Below are 16,379 nucleotides of genomic sequence, written 5' to 3'. Positions count from 1 at the left end.
CAGGAAAACTGAACACCATCTGTCTTAACAGAGAATGGATGATGCAACAGGACAACGACCCAAACCTAGAAGTAAATCAACAACCGAACGGCTTCAACAGAAGAAAATACGCCTTCTGGAGAGTCCTGACCTCAACCTAATTGAGATGCTGTTGCATCATGACCTCAAGAAAGCGATTTACACCAGATATCCCAAGAATATTGCTGAACTGAAACAGTTTTGTAAAGAGGAATGATCTCGAATTCCTCCTGACCGTTTTGCAGGTCTGATCTGCAACTACAGGAAATGTTTGGTTGAGGTTTTTGCTGCCAAAAGAGGATCAACCAGTTATTAAATCCAAAGGTTCACATACCCCCCCCCCCCTCCTTACTGGGAAAGTTAACATGTTTTGTTCAATGAAAACATGCAAACATCTCATTTTTTTGTGTGGTATTACTTTAAGCAGACTGTGCAATGACCAATTTATGCAGAAATACAAGTAAACGCAGGGGTTCACATTCCTTATCTTGTAACTGTATATACTTGTACTGGTATGTGTGCATTGACTCCATACACCCTGATTTGAAAAAGTTGTACACAACTCAGGAACACAGATGGACCTAAAGGGCCATGTTTTGAGCGTACATTCACGTTGTTTGCACCTTGGGGAACTGCAGAGTGTCACCTTTTGACCCGTCTCTCCGGAATCATGTAGTAACATTTAAAAGCTTTAAAAAAACTCCAAACTCCAAGCTGGTCCTGAGTCTCACCTTTTGACCTATTCATCCAGAATTTAATCACCTTTGTGGAACCCCTGCTTAAGGACAGGGACTTTACTGTAGCCAAAATGCTCTGTATAAAGACCCCTTAAGCATATTATTGACAACAATCTGACCCTTACTTTTCTAAGCTGACCCTTTGACCAGCCTGAAACCGGTCAGCTTGTTTGTCACCCACAGGGACATTTAGCAGTCTGAGGCCTGAGGTCTGGGGCTGAGCATAGTCACTGGTGTGTTTTGTACTCAGACAGGATTAAGTATTGTCAAAAAAACAAAGAAACACTAAACTTCCTTTCAGTTCACAACCACACACTTTGAAATACCTATCAAAATGTATATCAGTCCCAGATGACAATAGCTTGGCTCAATTTAAGTCGATTGCATTTTTATAGCAGGCATATTCCAAGATAAGTTTTACAGATACGCAGCATCAGTATCCCGTTGTTAAACAATGTGTGTATGTATACAGATCAGGGGGAGGAATACCTGGATTATAGTACACACTGTACTTATGTATTGGCAGTATCATTTTGTAATATTAATTGTAAAATGAAATACTAAGGAACATTTTCAGGAAAAAAGAATCTCATTTCTCAAATGTAAACCAGCTATATAATTTACTTGTCATTCAGTGTCTAATTCTAACAGTTCGTTTTCCGTGTGCTAATACTGGAACATTTTTCCCCCAGAAATATTTTTTAAGCTGCTGTGTTGTTAAAAGCTGGGATTACACCTAGGAATTAAGTGATTGACAGCCTTAGCTGGAACACACCATCTGTATTACAGTAGTATTATTGTCTAATCATCATCAATGTGTGCTGACTTGGTGCATTTGAATTAAGTTTTTATACTTCTGTAATAAAATACATGAACTGCACTTGTGCTATTAAAATCCAGTAAACGGTACATTACGTCCAGTACTTTAGGCTGCGCTGTAACATATGTTTTAAAATCATCAGCTTGTGTTGGGGGTGCAACGTACGTTTTGATATCCTTAGCTAAGGGGGCTGGGTGGTGGTAGGCCTGTCATTACTAGCCCACTCCTGATTTGGCGCTCCTCTGGTGCAGCGCCCCTTTGTGTCGCATAGGCTGCATAACCCCTTTTTGGGACTCCAGCAGACCTTCCCAGGAGTGACCGGCTGACTGAATTTATTGCAAAAGGGCATGGACAACTCATCCAGGAGGTCACAAAATAACCCAGGACAACATTTAAGAACACAACAACCCATCTCACATTTGCCAACAAACATCTAGATCGGGCGTATTTAATTAGAATTCAGTACGGTCCAGTTAGAGAAAATTTCTCCAGGCCAAAGTCTGACCATTGTCATTTTTAAAGCCTATTACAATAATTACATTATCAAGTTATCATACAATAAATGGAAACACCCTTAATAATTTAACTTATCAAGTCTATTAATGTGAATCTGTATGTCAACTTTGTTTAAAAATGCTATATTTATTATATTTGATGTTATTGTCTGTTATGATAGTTATATAAATTACAAATATAATTCAATATTATTATTGTCAGTATGTTTTTTTTTTAATGTAGTATTTCAATTTCTTTTTGTGAATTAGCCTTTCTCGCTTTATTCTCTGACTGCATATTCTCATTGTATATTTCGCCTGTGCGTAATCCACGCTCCCAAATCTGCACAGATCTGATTGACAGAGGAGAGCGTTTGGTGATCTTACAACACATGTGATTGGTCAGTAAGTTTACTGCGCTGCAAAGCACAGACAACTATAAAGACAAGAAAAGTTTCGCCGCTTTAAATGAACATTGTCAGAATTATATCCTTCTCAGTAGTTTATCTGTTTGGGTCCGCGATCCACCTATTAGTGACCTCTGATCTAGATGATCCCCAGAACTTTGGGTAAATATTCTGTGGACTGACGTGAAAACTAAACTAACACATAATTTTAGAAAAAGAACATCAGATTAAGTGTAAAACATGGTGGTGGTAGTGTGATGGTTTGGGGTTGCTTTGCTGTAATAGATGGAACCAGGAATTCTGCTGTTTACCAGACCTTAAGTCTGTTCAGTGAGCTCAAGCTCAGGCGCACTTGGGATCTGCAGCAGGACAATAATCCAAAGCGCACAAAAAAGTCCACCTCTGACTGGGTTAAAAAACAAAAACAACAAAATCAAGGTTTTGGAGTGGCCTAGTCAAAGTCTAATTTGTGATTCTGTGGCATGAACTTTAACAGGACGTTTATGCTTGAAAACCCTCAAATGTGGCTAAATTCAATCATAACATCCCTGAGCATCAAAGTCAAACACAGACGCGTATAAAAAGTCTGTGTAAAATGTTCCTGCTGGTAATGAACCAGCTGACCGGTTACAGGTTGAATTAAGGGTCGGCTTAGGGAAGTTAAGGTCACATTCTTGGCAATAATATGCTTAAGAGGTCTTTATACAGGGCATTTTGGCTACAGTGGAGGCCCTGTCTTTAAGTAGGGTTTTCAGAAACAAGATTAAATTTTGGATGAATAGGTCAAAAGGTGAGACTCTGAACAAGTCTGGCAAATGTTTTTTTCTTTAAAGGAATGCCAACAAATATGTTTAGTCTCTTGTCAACATCAAAAGAAAGGACATAAAACATTGTACTTTTCCAAGATGTAGCCTGAATTGTAGAAAATAGATAGTATAGTCCAATTGTGTGTCTTATGAGTTTTAAATTATTCATTTAATTAATTTATTTTTTTTATTTTTTAAACAATGCATAACAAGGCATCAGTGCACCTGGAGTCAGAGAAAAGGCATTTCTGAAAAGCAATATGACTCACTTACTGATGATAATGAACTTTATCATTGAGGGTCTCATATATTCATAACATTATATGTACATTTTTGTTTAGTTACACTGCTGTAAAATACTGTTTGCCCTTCTACAGATTATTAGAGAAGAAAAGTGTTTGCCCCTAAACGTAATACTTTGATTGTGCCACCCTTGGCACCAACAACTGCAATAGTGATAACTGGCTATGAGTCTTTCACATCTCTGTGGAGGAATTTTTGCAGAATTGTTTAAATCCACCACATTGGAGGGTTTTAGAGCATAAATGCTCACATATCTTTCAAAAAGTAAAACTTTTGTCTTGTCAGTCCATAGATTTTCCCAAAGTCCTGCAGGTTCTCAAGATGTTTGTTGGTAAATGTGAGATGGATCCTTGTTCTTTTTGGTCAGCAGTGTTTTTGCCTTGGAATTCTCCCATAGATACCATTTTCAACCAGTCCCTTTCTTATTATTGAATAAATAAACACTGACCTAAACTGAGTAAAGTGAGACCTGCAGTTATTTAAATGTTGTTCTGGGTTCTTTTGAGAGCGCCCTGGATGAGTTGTCCATGCCCTTTTGGAATAATTTCCGTGGTAACAAGTTTTCTTCATTGTGAATAATAGCTCTCTCTGTGCTCTGCTGGAGTCCCAAATCTTTAGAAATTACTTTGTTACGACTGATTTTAGTCAGATTATTTTAATTGAATTCAGATTGGGGCATAATGTGTTGCTTTTTGAAATATTGTATTATGCTTCATGTTATCAGTTCTATGTAAGTGTTTTTTTTATTCTACAGCTCTGGCAATGACTTTTTCATATAGGGCCAGGTTGGTTTGGATTTTTTTTCCTATTATAAATGAAACCATTATTTAAAAACTGCTTCATCTATTTACTCAGGTTCTATTTTTCTGATATTAAAGTTTGTTTGATAATCGGAAAAATGTAAGCACTGCATTCAGTCGAAAATTCAGAATTGTTAAAATGTTAATGCTTATTTGCAACATATTTGTGCCTACAGCACATATGTCAGAGTGATTCTTATCTATATTTTATGTATATTATTTTTACTGCTAATCCTTAACAATTCTCTTCACTACATATAATGCTGAAAATGTTGACATTTAAGTTTACAAATCATATGAATGCTGGTTAAACACAAGTTGCCAAATGGTTCAGAAGTAAAGTTCAGTTGATGTCAGTCCTACTACATCTAGTACACCTAGTACTAAACAGAAAGATCCTACCAAGATAAATCTTCTCACAAAATAAATTGGGCTTTACCATTAATTGAAAATACAAATGTGATACGTCTGCTTTATGATATATTTCAGTTAAATATATCACATAGCAGACAAACACAGTGATATTTAAAAAATGAAATGAAGTTTATAGGATTTACAGAAAGTGTGCAATAATTGTTTAAACAAAATTAGGCAGGTGTATAAATTTTGGCACCCCAACAGAAAAATAACATCAATATTTAGTAGATCCTCCTTTTGCAATAATAACAGCCTCTAAACGCTTCCTATAGCTTCCAATGTGAGTCTGGCTTCTGGTTGAAGGTAATTTGGATCATTCTTCTATACAAAACATCTCCAGTTCAGTCAGGTTTGATGGTGTCTGAGCATAAACAGCTGCTTTAAATCACACCAGACCTGCCACTTCAGCTCTTAAAAACCCCTTAAAATGCCTTTTCCTGTATACGGGCTACAGGTGTAGGTGAAACAAAACCCTTTGTCTCTACAGTAAAACAACTTATTTACATTGTGAAAATTTGAGGGTTTTGAAATCTCTTACAGGACACTTGAAAAGCTGCCTGTTCTCATTCTACTCCACTTTCTACTCCACTGATTCCAGATCAGTAACAGAATTCAACCCATTTCTGCAAGTTTGAAAATAGACGTAAAAACAAGACAAACACAACGAAACTAAAGGTTTGGAGAACATGAACTGATTGATTTGTATTCAGAAAAATATTGATTTTGAAATGAAATTCAGGAAAGAACCAGTTTTATGATTGCATTCATTATATTTTGACATTAGCAGATTTACTTAATTTTTGTATATTTTCTATTAGAATTACAATTATGCTTTTCAGTAATGTGCCTTATCAAACATGAACGCTTTTTTCTGTAATGCTTAAATAGAAATCCTCAAGATTTAGAAGTGTAGTGCCAGGCAGACGATTGTCAAAAATCCTGGCCTGTTAAGGGGTTAACGAGAACTGTGCCTGTAATCTTCTATTTCCTCACTCTGTTCCTCACAGAGGAAACTGACACCTGAAATCTCTGAGATAGCTTTTTGTTTCCTTCCTCTAAACCATGATGTTAATCAATCTTTGTTTTCAGCTCATTTGAGAGTTTTGAGGCTCCCATATTGCCACTTTTCCGAGAAGATACAAAGTGGAGGTACAATTAGCACCTTAACCCTTTCTAATAATCAGATTCACCTGTGTATGTAGGTCAAGGGTCAATGAGCTTACCAAACAAATTTTGTGTTCCAATAATTTAATTCAATTCAGTTCAATTTATTTTAGATTGCGCTTTTTACAACAAAATGTGTCACAAAGCAGCTTTACAGAGAAAAACAGGTCCACGCCTCTTATGAGCAACACCACAGAGATGCCAATTATTGTGGCGAAACTCCCTTTAAGAGGAAGAAACCTTAGGAGGAACCAAGACTCAGTCAGAGGAACCCATCCTACTCGGGTCGACCCGCTCAGCACAAACAAATAAATAACAAACAAATAACAGAACAAAACAACAGTACAGAGTAATAATGTGGAGCTGTAGCTAATGTTACAGGTATGTAAAAATGTGAAGAGCACACGATGGAGAGATATGGTTAATGTAGTAACAGGTACTAATCTATCAATGTGAAAAGATGATGAGCACATAATTAATAATGAAGAGCTATGGCTAATATAGAATTAGTAATTATTTAAATTAATAAAACAACAAGGGTAACCACATTTATGCACCTGTCTAATTTTATTTAAAGAATTATTGCACACTTTCAATAAATCCTATAAAGTTAATTTCACTTCTCAAATATCACAATAGAACTTCATCTGCTATATGATATATTTAACTGAAAATATCGGATTGCTGTTGTTAAAAGAAATGTTTGTTTTCTTGCAGTATGTGGATTTGAACTCTTCAAGGAATCTTCTGATCCTTGGGTTTTCAACCTTCAGTGGTCTTGTGTTGCCAACATGGTTTCATTCAAATCCGGACATGATAAATACAGGTAACAATTGCAATTTTTTAGTCCTGTAATACAAATTCTTTACATTATTGTGTAATCATATCTAAAGTTAAAGTTAAAAATGTATTAGTTTATGTGTAAAGAAATGGTTCAGGAAAATATTTGGAGACAAGCTTGCTCTTTTAGTATAATTGACTAGGTTTAGGGTTATTTATCTTCAAACTACACACAAAGTTTTAATTATCACTGCATGTGTCTACCTTGTCATGGCAAGCTGCACAACAGGTTAAATATTGATGATTATTGGCATTTGATGAAAACCTGTTGCAAACAAATTGAATTGTTCATGGTGACCTTGTTCTGTTTCAACAATAATTAAAAAAACATATTTGACAGGATGGACAGCTTAAATTTAGCTTATCTATATATGTCAAGAATTGCAGCAAGGAGGATGCGAGGCGGACGTAAAAGCAGGTAATTTATTTACAAACCACAAACAAAAACTGAATTAAAAACATGAAAGATACATGAACAGACAGGACTAATGAGATAAACACAGAATAAACTACAAAACAGAAAACAAAGGAACAGCAACCTGATGGCGTTGAAGACGCACAGGACCAGACAACCACACGCTGAGCACACAGCTAGGATGAGACCGGGAACTGGACAGGAGACTGGACATAGGATGAGACCGGGACTGGATGGGACTGAACATGAGACCGGACATAGGTCTAGACCAGGTACTGGACATGGGACTGGACATAGGATGAGAATGGGGACTGGACATGGGACAGGACATAGGATGAGAATGGGGACTGGACATGGGACAGGACATAGGTACAGGACTAGACCAGGTCTAGGTCTAGACCAGGTACAGGACATGGGACTGGACATAGAAAAAGACCGAGGACTGGACATGAGACTGGACATATGATGAGACCAGAGACTGGACAAAGGTCTAGGCCAGGGACTGGACATAAGACTAAACAAGAGAGAATTTGGTGCAGGAGACTAGACACAAGACAAAGACAGATAGAAAAAGGAAACATTGACGATAATTAGACAGGGGACTTTACACAGGAACGGTGAGAGGAGCTGCTGGCATTGGAGCAGGAGTGACAGGCACCACTAGCAGTGTAGCAGGAGTGGTAAATGGAGCCGCTTTCACCCCAGCAGGAGCTGTGACAGGTGCCGCTATAACTGGAGCGAAAGCAGCAACAGGAGCCGCTATCACTGGAACAGGAGCAGCGACAGGAGTCGCTAGACATGGGACTGGATGTAGGATGAGACCGGGGACTGGACATGAGACTGGACATAGGATGAGATTGGGGACTGGACATGAGACTGGACATAGGTCTAGACCAGGTACTGGACATGGGACTGGACATAGGATGAGACTGGGGACTGGACATGAGACTGGACATAGAATAAGACCGGGGACTGGACAGGGGACTGGACAAAGGAGACAGGAGCCACTATCACTGGAGCAGGACCAGTGACAGGAGTCACTATAACTGGGGCAGGATCAGCGACAGGTGCCGCTATGACAGGAGCAGGAGCGGCAACAGTAGTCGCTATCCCTGGAGCATGAGCAGCAACAGGAGTTGCTATCATTGGAGCAGGAGCGGCAAAAGGAGCCACTATTACTGTAGCAGGAGAGGAAAAAGGAGCCGCTATTGCTGGAGCTGGAATGAAAACAGGAGCCGCTATTACTGGAGCAGGAGCAGCAATAGGAGTTGCTATCACTGGAGCAGGAGCAGTAAAAGGAGCCGCTATCACTGGAGCAGGAGCGGCAAAGGGAGCCACTATCACTGCAGCAGGAGCGGACACAGGAGCCAATATCACTGGAGCAGGAGCAGCAACAGGATTTGCTATAACTGGAGCAGGAGCAGCAACAGGTGCCACTATGACTGGAGCAGGAGCGGCAACAGGAGTCGCTATCACTGGAGCAGGAGCAGCAACAGGAGTCGCTATCACTGGAGCAGGAGCAGCAACAGGAGTCGCTATCACTGGAGTAGGAGCGGCAACAGGAGTCGCTATCACTGGAGCAGGAGCAGCAACAGGAGTCGCTATCATTGGAGCAGGAGTGAAAAAAGGAGCCACTATTACTGTAGCAGGAGAGGAAAAAGGAGGCACTATCACTGGAGCAGAAGCGGTAAAAGAAGGCACTATCACTGGACCAGGAGAAGTAAATGGAGCCGCTATCACTGGAGCAGGAGCAGCGATAGGAACCACTATCACTGGACCAGTAGAAGTAAAAGAAGCCGCTATCACTAGAGCAGGAGCGGTAACAGCAGCCACTAGTACTGGAACAGAAGCAGCAATAGGAGACGCTATCACTGGAGCAGGAGCGGTAACAGGAGCCCCTATTACTGGAACAGGAGCGGAGACAGGAACCGCTATCACTGGAGCAGGAGCAGCAAAAGAAGCCGCTATTACTGGAGCAGGAGCAGTAAAAGGAGCCGCTATCACTGGAGCAGGAGCAGTAAAAGGAGCCGCTACTACTGGAGAAGGAGCAGTAAAAGGAGCCACTATCACTGGATCAGGAGTGGTAACAGGAGCCGTTATCACTGGAGCAGGAATGGTTACAGCAGCCACTAGTACTGGAGCAGAAGCAGCAAAAGGAGACGCTATCACTGGAGCAGGAGCGGCAAAAGGAGCCACTATTACTGGAGCAGGAGCGGCAAAAGGAGCCACTATTACTGGAGCAGGTGTGGTAAAACGAGCCCCTATCACTGGAGCAGGAGCGGTAACAGGAGCTGGTATCATTGGAGCAGGATCGGTAACAGGAACTACTATCACTTGAGCAGGAGCGGCGATAGGAACCACTATCACTGGAACAGGAGCGGTAACAGGACCCATTAACACGGGAGCAGGAGCAGTGACAGGAGCGGTAACAGGAACCATTATCACTGGAGCAGGAGTGGTAACTGGATCTGCTATCACTGGAGTAGAAGCGGTGGGCACCGCTAGCACTGAAGTAGGAGTGGCGATGGCACGGTAACAGCTGAGATAGCGGGAGCAAGCCATCAAACAAAGCTGAACTGCTTGAATTTTTGCACCAGGAGTGGCTTAAGGACACCCTAAAGCAGTGTGAAAGACTGGTGGAGAGCATGCAGAGACATAGGAAAGCAATTTTTTATTAGAAATTTGGGAGAAATGTCATCAGTAGTTAATAAATAAAACCACATTTTATCTAAACATATACCTACAAATAGTTAAATCAGAGAAACTGATTATTTTAAGTGGTCTCTTTTTTCAGAGCTGTATATATGTCTAGACAATATGATAAATATAAGGTAAAATTAATACTATTAATGATTTTATGTGTTTATATAGCTTGATATTTTTTTAAGAATTGAAATGTCTAAATTATAAAGCAAAACATTTTTCTTTATAAAAAGGGTGTTTAAGCACTTTCGTCATGGCAAAAAGCTCACACATTAAATAAAGCTGTATAAGTGCCAAAAAAGGGTGCTTTTTTTAGAGTAAATTATGAAAAATGTGGACACAAAAAGAACAGCATATTGATATTGACCAAGTAAATAGCCCTAATATTTTCTCTATACTGTTTATCCAGCCATGTTGGTGCAGTCTAGGACAGAGTATGAGTTACCGTGGGTGATAAAAATGAACAAAAAAGGTTTCAGCTACGCTGAAATGCTGGTTATTTTAATAGCTCACACTCACACGGTGCTATAAACCAGTGTTTCATAACCCTGGTCTGGGAGGACCCCCTGCCCTGCATATTGTAATGTTTACCCTGTTCCCAACACACCTGATCCAGCTAATCAGCCAACTACCAAGTTCTTCCTGAGCTGAAGGTAGTGTTTTAGAGCAGGAAACCACTAGAATGTTCAGGGCAGGGGGTCCTCCGGCTCCAGGGATGGAAACTGCTGCCATAAACCACATCAACAGCTCTGTGGCACCTTAATGAAGATCTGGATGCAGTTTGAACACTTTGGGAGTGTGGGTTTTGCCTTTCGTTTCTTAGTAATGTTAGCCAAATAAACTACGCCACTGTAAAAAAAAAAAGGAATCAATTTTTAAATAGCTTGTTAAAATGGTATTTTACATCAGTATGTATGCATAGATACACTCTTTTGGACTAATCATTACATACTGTTCTGCCCTAATATTGCCCTACATTGTATACTGTAAGCAAAGCATTGTTATTCAAGTATTACTGTGACAAAAATTCCCTTTTATACATTTTATATATTGTATTTGATAGTAAAGTAGTAATCACAGCCTCTGTAACTAAACAAACAGAAAGCAAAATTATTTTAGTATCTTCTAAAGCAAAGTAGTAAAGTAGTAATATTTAAAATCATCAGTGTGCAACGTTTTGGACATCTTAACAATCAAGCCCAGACCTTGATTAGCCAATCAGGCCTCAGGCATGCTATTTTGTTGTAATTGTAATTAGGAACAGCTGAGTCACATTTTTAAGCTTTATATAACCTCTGATTTCTCAAACCTTCTGTTAACACTCAGCAATAAGTTCCTCTAAGCAACTTTCTAAAGATATGAAACAGTTACGATGTTCAGAGTGGAGTATCAGCTAGACTTATCTACAGAAACACTAAGAAGTAAATGAACCAAATTATGTTGGGAACATGTAGTCCTCAATAATTGTTGAAACTTTTATAATGTTAAAGATAACATATTATTTACCACTGAATAAATACATATGATTATAAATAATTTTCCAAAGCAACCACTGGAGAAAAAAAATATATATATTTTATTTAACTGCCTATTTAGCTTTAAAATTGAGCAAACATAAATACTTTTGTGAAACTGTCATAAAAAAATAAAAACATCTGTAAAGAAAGATTGCGGTAGCAGAAGATGTTCGTCTTTAAACTTAGGCACCCAGTCAAAATGTACATTTATTATTGTGGAAAGCTTTTTGATAAACAGTAGTCACAGCTGCCTGAGCACAACCAAGGCTTACTTGGATGAAGGCCATAGAACAAATGCTTAACAGAGTCAGACACCTGAGAGATGGCTGTGTGGTCACAGCCGTGGTGATGAGAGGACCGGTGGGGTCATTTGGTGCAAGTAGTCCATGCTGCAAAGGCTTAGCTGTGTGTAGTGAGAAGCATTGTCTGGGTTCCTGAGGCCAGGACTGCTTATCTGCCAATCCTCTTTAGAAGTCTCCGTTTGACTGTAATCACCTCACTTCATTTAGGAATGAACCTTCTTTGAATAGCGTTTTCAGCATCACTACCACCTGACCTCATATTGACCTTTGGATTAACCTTTCTCCTATTGCTTGGTAAACACTTCTAAAGGTGGTGCTTTACCATAAACAAAAGTGTCCTATATTAGTGCTCTTAAGCATATTACGGGCAATCTTTTGGCGTTAACACCCTAAGCTGACACATTGAACTCCTGACCAACTGAGCTCATGTAGCACTTGTCAGATGGACAGTAATTGGCCATGGGAACATCCATAGTTTGTTACACTGGCTTTCAACAGGCGTCGTATGGCCCTGCACACCTGGCGTAATGTGTGTTTGCATGTATTGTGACTGTTGTGCGAAACCCTTGTATTTAAATTTGTGTAATTTCCACTTTTTTCACATAATGTGAATCTAAAAATTAGTACACTGTACCAAAAATTGATCAGCAGAAAGCTCTGAAAAGAAATATTGATTTTAATACTTCCCTCTGTAAAGTGGAAGATTTTTGCACTACAAAAACAGTAATTATGTGTGTGTGTGTGTGTGTGGTTTTGTGATTTATTGACGTTAGTTTATGTCTTTTTATCAGGCATAACAGAGCTGGATCAGCTCATCATGGTGCTCTTCACCACTCACATGTTCATTGGTGGCTTATTTGGTTTTGTTCTGGACAACACAATTCCAGGTAAGCCTAATATCTAATGAAAGCTGCAAAACAAACAGCAACTGTAATACCATACCTTGACCTTAAGCTCTGGCTGACCTCAAAAGAACCCCCACCCCCTCCCTTCACCCCTCAGTAGGCCACAAGACCGTTTCTACATTGTTACCTCACCATCATGTCTGGTTTTACTGATATTGAGTTAATTTTCCAAACATTGTTTAAGACCTGGCTCTGAATCATTTTCAGCAATAAATCACCATTAATTTTGAGTGCAGGCCTGGAAATCAACCAGCCAGTGAACTGCAATAGGGCTTTTTTTACTCGGAATATTTTCTTTGCATAGGAACGGACGAGGAAAGAGGGATAAAAAGCTGGAGGGAGGTGGTGCACAGTGGTAACAGGGTCTACTTCAGCGACCAATCTTGCTACCATCTGCCCTTCTGCATGAACTTTCTCCAGAGAATCAAATTTTTCCAGAAGCTTCCCTTCCTTCCACAGCTAAGGTCTCAGGATCAGGGGACGCATCTTTAAAACCTGGAGACTGATGCCTATTATGCATGATTTGTACTGTGATTTTTATTATAGGACTTCCTGTACAGACTTGTTTTTCTATAATCTCAGTGGTGCCATAGAAAAGTGTGAAAATGGTCTTTCATAAATTTAGAAATTTCAGCTTTGTAGCTGGTTTTATATTCATAGATACAAAAGTAAATATAACTGCAAATGGCAATCAGTAGGTTTAAGCACATTTAGCAGAATGAGGATCAGCGCTGAAAACCTGGTGGCCTGGAAAGATTTTCACTAAATTTGTAATCGTTCCTCACGTTTGCATTCTGTATATCAAAATTACAAAAAAAAGAGGAGTAAAAAACATATCAAAATTATTATCAAAAATTGATAGGACCAAAAGTTCCTCACTTCTGTCTTAGTAAAAACAGCCTATGAACATATGTAAAGCAGTCTTTTGAGCTTGGTTGGGATTCCCAGAGACAGAAATCACACTTTGTTTAATTCGGCCTAAGCATTCAAAGGTGAAACTGAATGTCTCTGACATGGTATTAATTTACATATTTGTATCTTTTTTACCTACAAATTTAAGATCATCAAACAAAAATCTGGAAATCCATTTTTCAACAATAATTTATATTTACAAATATGTGTGTAAAACTGTACTGAATGACAACTCCATTGATGTCAAAATATTAAACTCTGAATGAGATATACATCATATTCATAAATAGCCCCCATAGTGGCCAAATTGCTTGGTCACAGTGGTCACGCCCCTATAGCCAGGGTTGCTGTCATATTGGTGGAGAATGCGGGTTTGTGGATATTAACTCCTAAAAAGGAAAAAAAAACACCCTCAGTAACTCACTGGTTCTCTCTGGCTGGGATCCCCTGGATTGTCTGTTCGCCTTCTACCTGCCAGAGCCGCACTACAAAGGGCTCGGGGGAAGAAAAGCGGGATCTCAGCCCGAACCCCAACTGTCTGAAACATCACCACAGACCATGGAGTGGCTCCACCAGCTCTGGGAAAAGGCCAGTGAGGAGTGCCTGCAGCAGAAATGGACGCCCCACCCGTGCTTGGCTGGTGTGAATGGTGCCTCCAGCCATGGCACCGCGAGTTGGACTGCACCCACACCAGCCCATACTGCGTCTTCCCAGACGAAGAAGAGGTGCTCAGCAACCTTCTGGATGTCAGTGGCTTTGAGCACTCCAGTGCGGTCTGTGGCGCCAGGCTCCAAACACCACCCCCAAAAGTAACTTTACTTGTGCATATTAGCAAATAGTCTAGGGGAGAAGTTTGACAGTCTGACATTGGTAAAACAAAAAAAATGTCTGCAATATGCAAATTATCCTCCCGGGTCAGAGCCAAACTTAGTTTAACAGACTTGATTAAATCTTCACAGGCTCATTCAGGCTATGATTCTGAGGTGGACTACTACTTTTGATGTGAAAAGGTTCTAAGCTCTAACTGAGTTTAAAAGGACACCTTTGTAACTTGAAATTTGGATATCTTCGGCCAATCAAATTTCAGCAGACATTTGACAGACTTAAGTATACAATCATGATAAAACTTGATTGGTATGTTTAGGGTGGGGACTCTGTAATGATGAGCAAAGTTTCAAATAATTGGACTACAATACAGTTTTACGCACATATTTGTAAATACAAATTATTATTTAAGTATTGCTTGGATTTGTGTTTGATGACCCCAAATTTGGTGTTGTTGCACACAGGAGAGATTGTAGGTAAAAAATTATTTTAAAAAATGTTGACATTTGTAAAAAGTATGGCTGACATATGCAAATGAATACTTCCATGTCACAGAAACAGTTGCAAGAAACAGTATGTGAACCCTTTGGGTTTATGTGTCCTCCATGCTTATTTAAGATGTTAAGATATTGTCACATTTATAACAATAAAAAATATAGTCCTGCTAATCTACTGTTAAATGCCATGCTTCTGTCCAAACATACAGTTGTGGTCAAAAGTTTACATACACTTGTAAAAAAACATAATGTTATGGCTGTCTTGAGTTTTCAATAAGTTCTACAACTCTTATTTTTCTGTGATAGAGTGATCGGAACACATACATGTTTGTCACAAAAAACAGTCATAAAATTTGGTTCTTTCATAAATTTATTATGGGTCTGCTGAAAATGTCACCAAATCTGCTGGGTCAAAAATATACATACAGCAACATTAGTATTTGGTTACATGTCCCTTGGCCATTTTCACGGCAACTAGGCGCTTTTGGTAGCCATCCACAAGCTCCTGGCAAGCTTCAGGTCGAATGTTTGACCACTCTTCTTGACAGAATTGGTGCAGTTCAGCTAAATGTGATGGTTTTCTTGCATGAACCCGTTTCTTTAGCACTGTCCACATGTTCTCAATGGGGTTTAAGTCAGGACTTTGGGAAGGCCATTCTAAAACCTTAATTCTAGCCTGGTTTAGCCATTCCTTTACCACTTTTGATGTGTGTTTTGGGTCATTGTCTTGTTGGAACACCCAACTGCGCCCAAGACCCAACCTTCGGGCTGATGGTTTTAAGTTTTCCTGCAGAATTTGGAGGTAATCCTCCTTCTTCATTATCCCATTTACTTTCTGCAAAGAACCAGTTCCACTGGCAGCAAAACATCCCCAGAGCATAATACTACCACCACCATGCTTGACAGTAGGCATGGTGTTCCTGGGATTAAAGGCCTCACCTTTTCTCCTCCAAACATATTGCTGGGTGTTGTGGCCAAACAGCTCAATTTTTGTTTCGTCTGACCAGAGAACTTTCCTCCAGAAGGTTTTATCTTTGTCCATGTGATCAGCAGCAAACTTCAGCCGAGTCTTAAGGTGCCTTTTCTGGAGCAAGGGCTTCTTTCTTGCACGGCAGCCTCTCAGTCCATGGCGATGTAAAACACGCTTGACTGTGGAGACTGACACCTGTGTTCCATCAGCTTCCAAATCCTTGCAGACCTGCTTCTTGGTGATTCTTGGTTGACTCTTGACCATCCTGACCAATCTCCTCTCGGCAGCATGTGATAGCTTGCGTTTTCTTCCTGATCGTGGCAGTGACACAACTGTTCCATGCACTTTATACTTGCGTATAATTGTCTGCACAGTTGCTCTTGGGACCTGTAGCTGCTTTGAAATGGCTCCAAGTGACTTCCCTGACTTGTTCAAGTCAATAATTCGCTTTTTCAGATCCACACTGAGTTCCTTTGACTTTCCCATTGTAGCTTTTGTAGCTGAGTCTAATCACTGGGTCAAATGAG

The 16,379-nt window shown here is 39.7% G+C and overlaps 1 protein-coding gene across 1 annotated transcript in view; it reads left to right on the top strand.

Annotated features, from left to right (window-relative positions):
- Nucleotides 1–15,053, top strand: part of si:dkey-106n21.1 (solute carrier family 23 member 2) — a 58,656-nt gene extending 43,603 nt beyond the window's left edge. Inside the window, exons 10-12 of the mRNA XM_022683569.2 lie at nt 6,684–6,792; nt 12,535–12,630; nt 12,953–15,053. Coding sequence (XP_022539290.2) covers nt 6,684–6,792; nt 12,535–12,630; nt 12,953–13,140 — 393 coding nt within the window. The 3' untranslated portion in view covers nt 13,141–15,053. The remainder of the gene's footprint in view (nt 1–6,683; nt 6,793–12,534; nt 12,631–12,952) is intronic.
- The last annotated feature ends 1,326 nt before the right edge of the window (nt 15,054–16,379 follow it).

The sequence above is a fragment of the Astyanax mexicanus genome, chromosome 10 (assembly GCF_023375975.1).
Source record: "Astyanax mexicanus isolate ESR-SI-001 chromosome 10, AstMex3_surface, whole genome shotgun sequence".
Taxonomy (NCBI): domain Eukaryota; kingdom Metazoa; phylum Chordata; class Actinopteri; order Characiformes; family Acestrorhamphidae; genus Astyanax; species Astyanax mexicanus.
The sequence above is the reverse complement of the archived record's forward strand: the minus strand, read 5'-3'. Positions and strand labels throughout refer to the sequence as shown.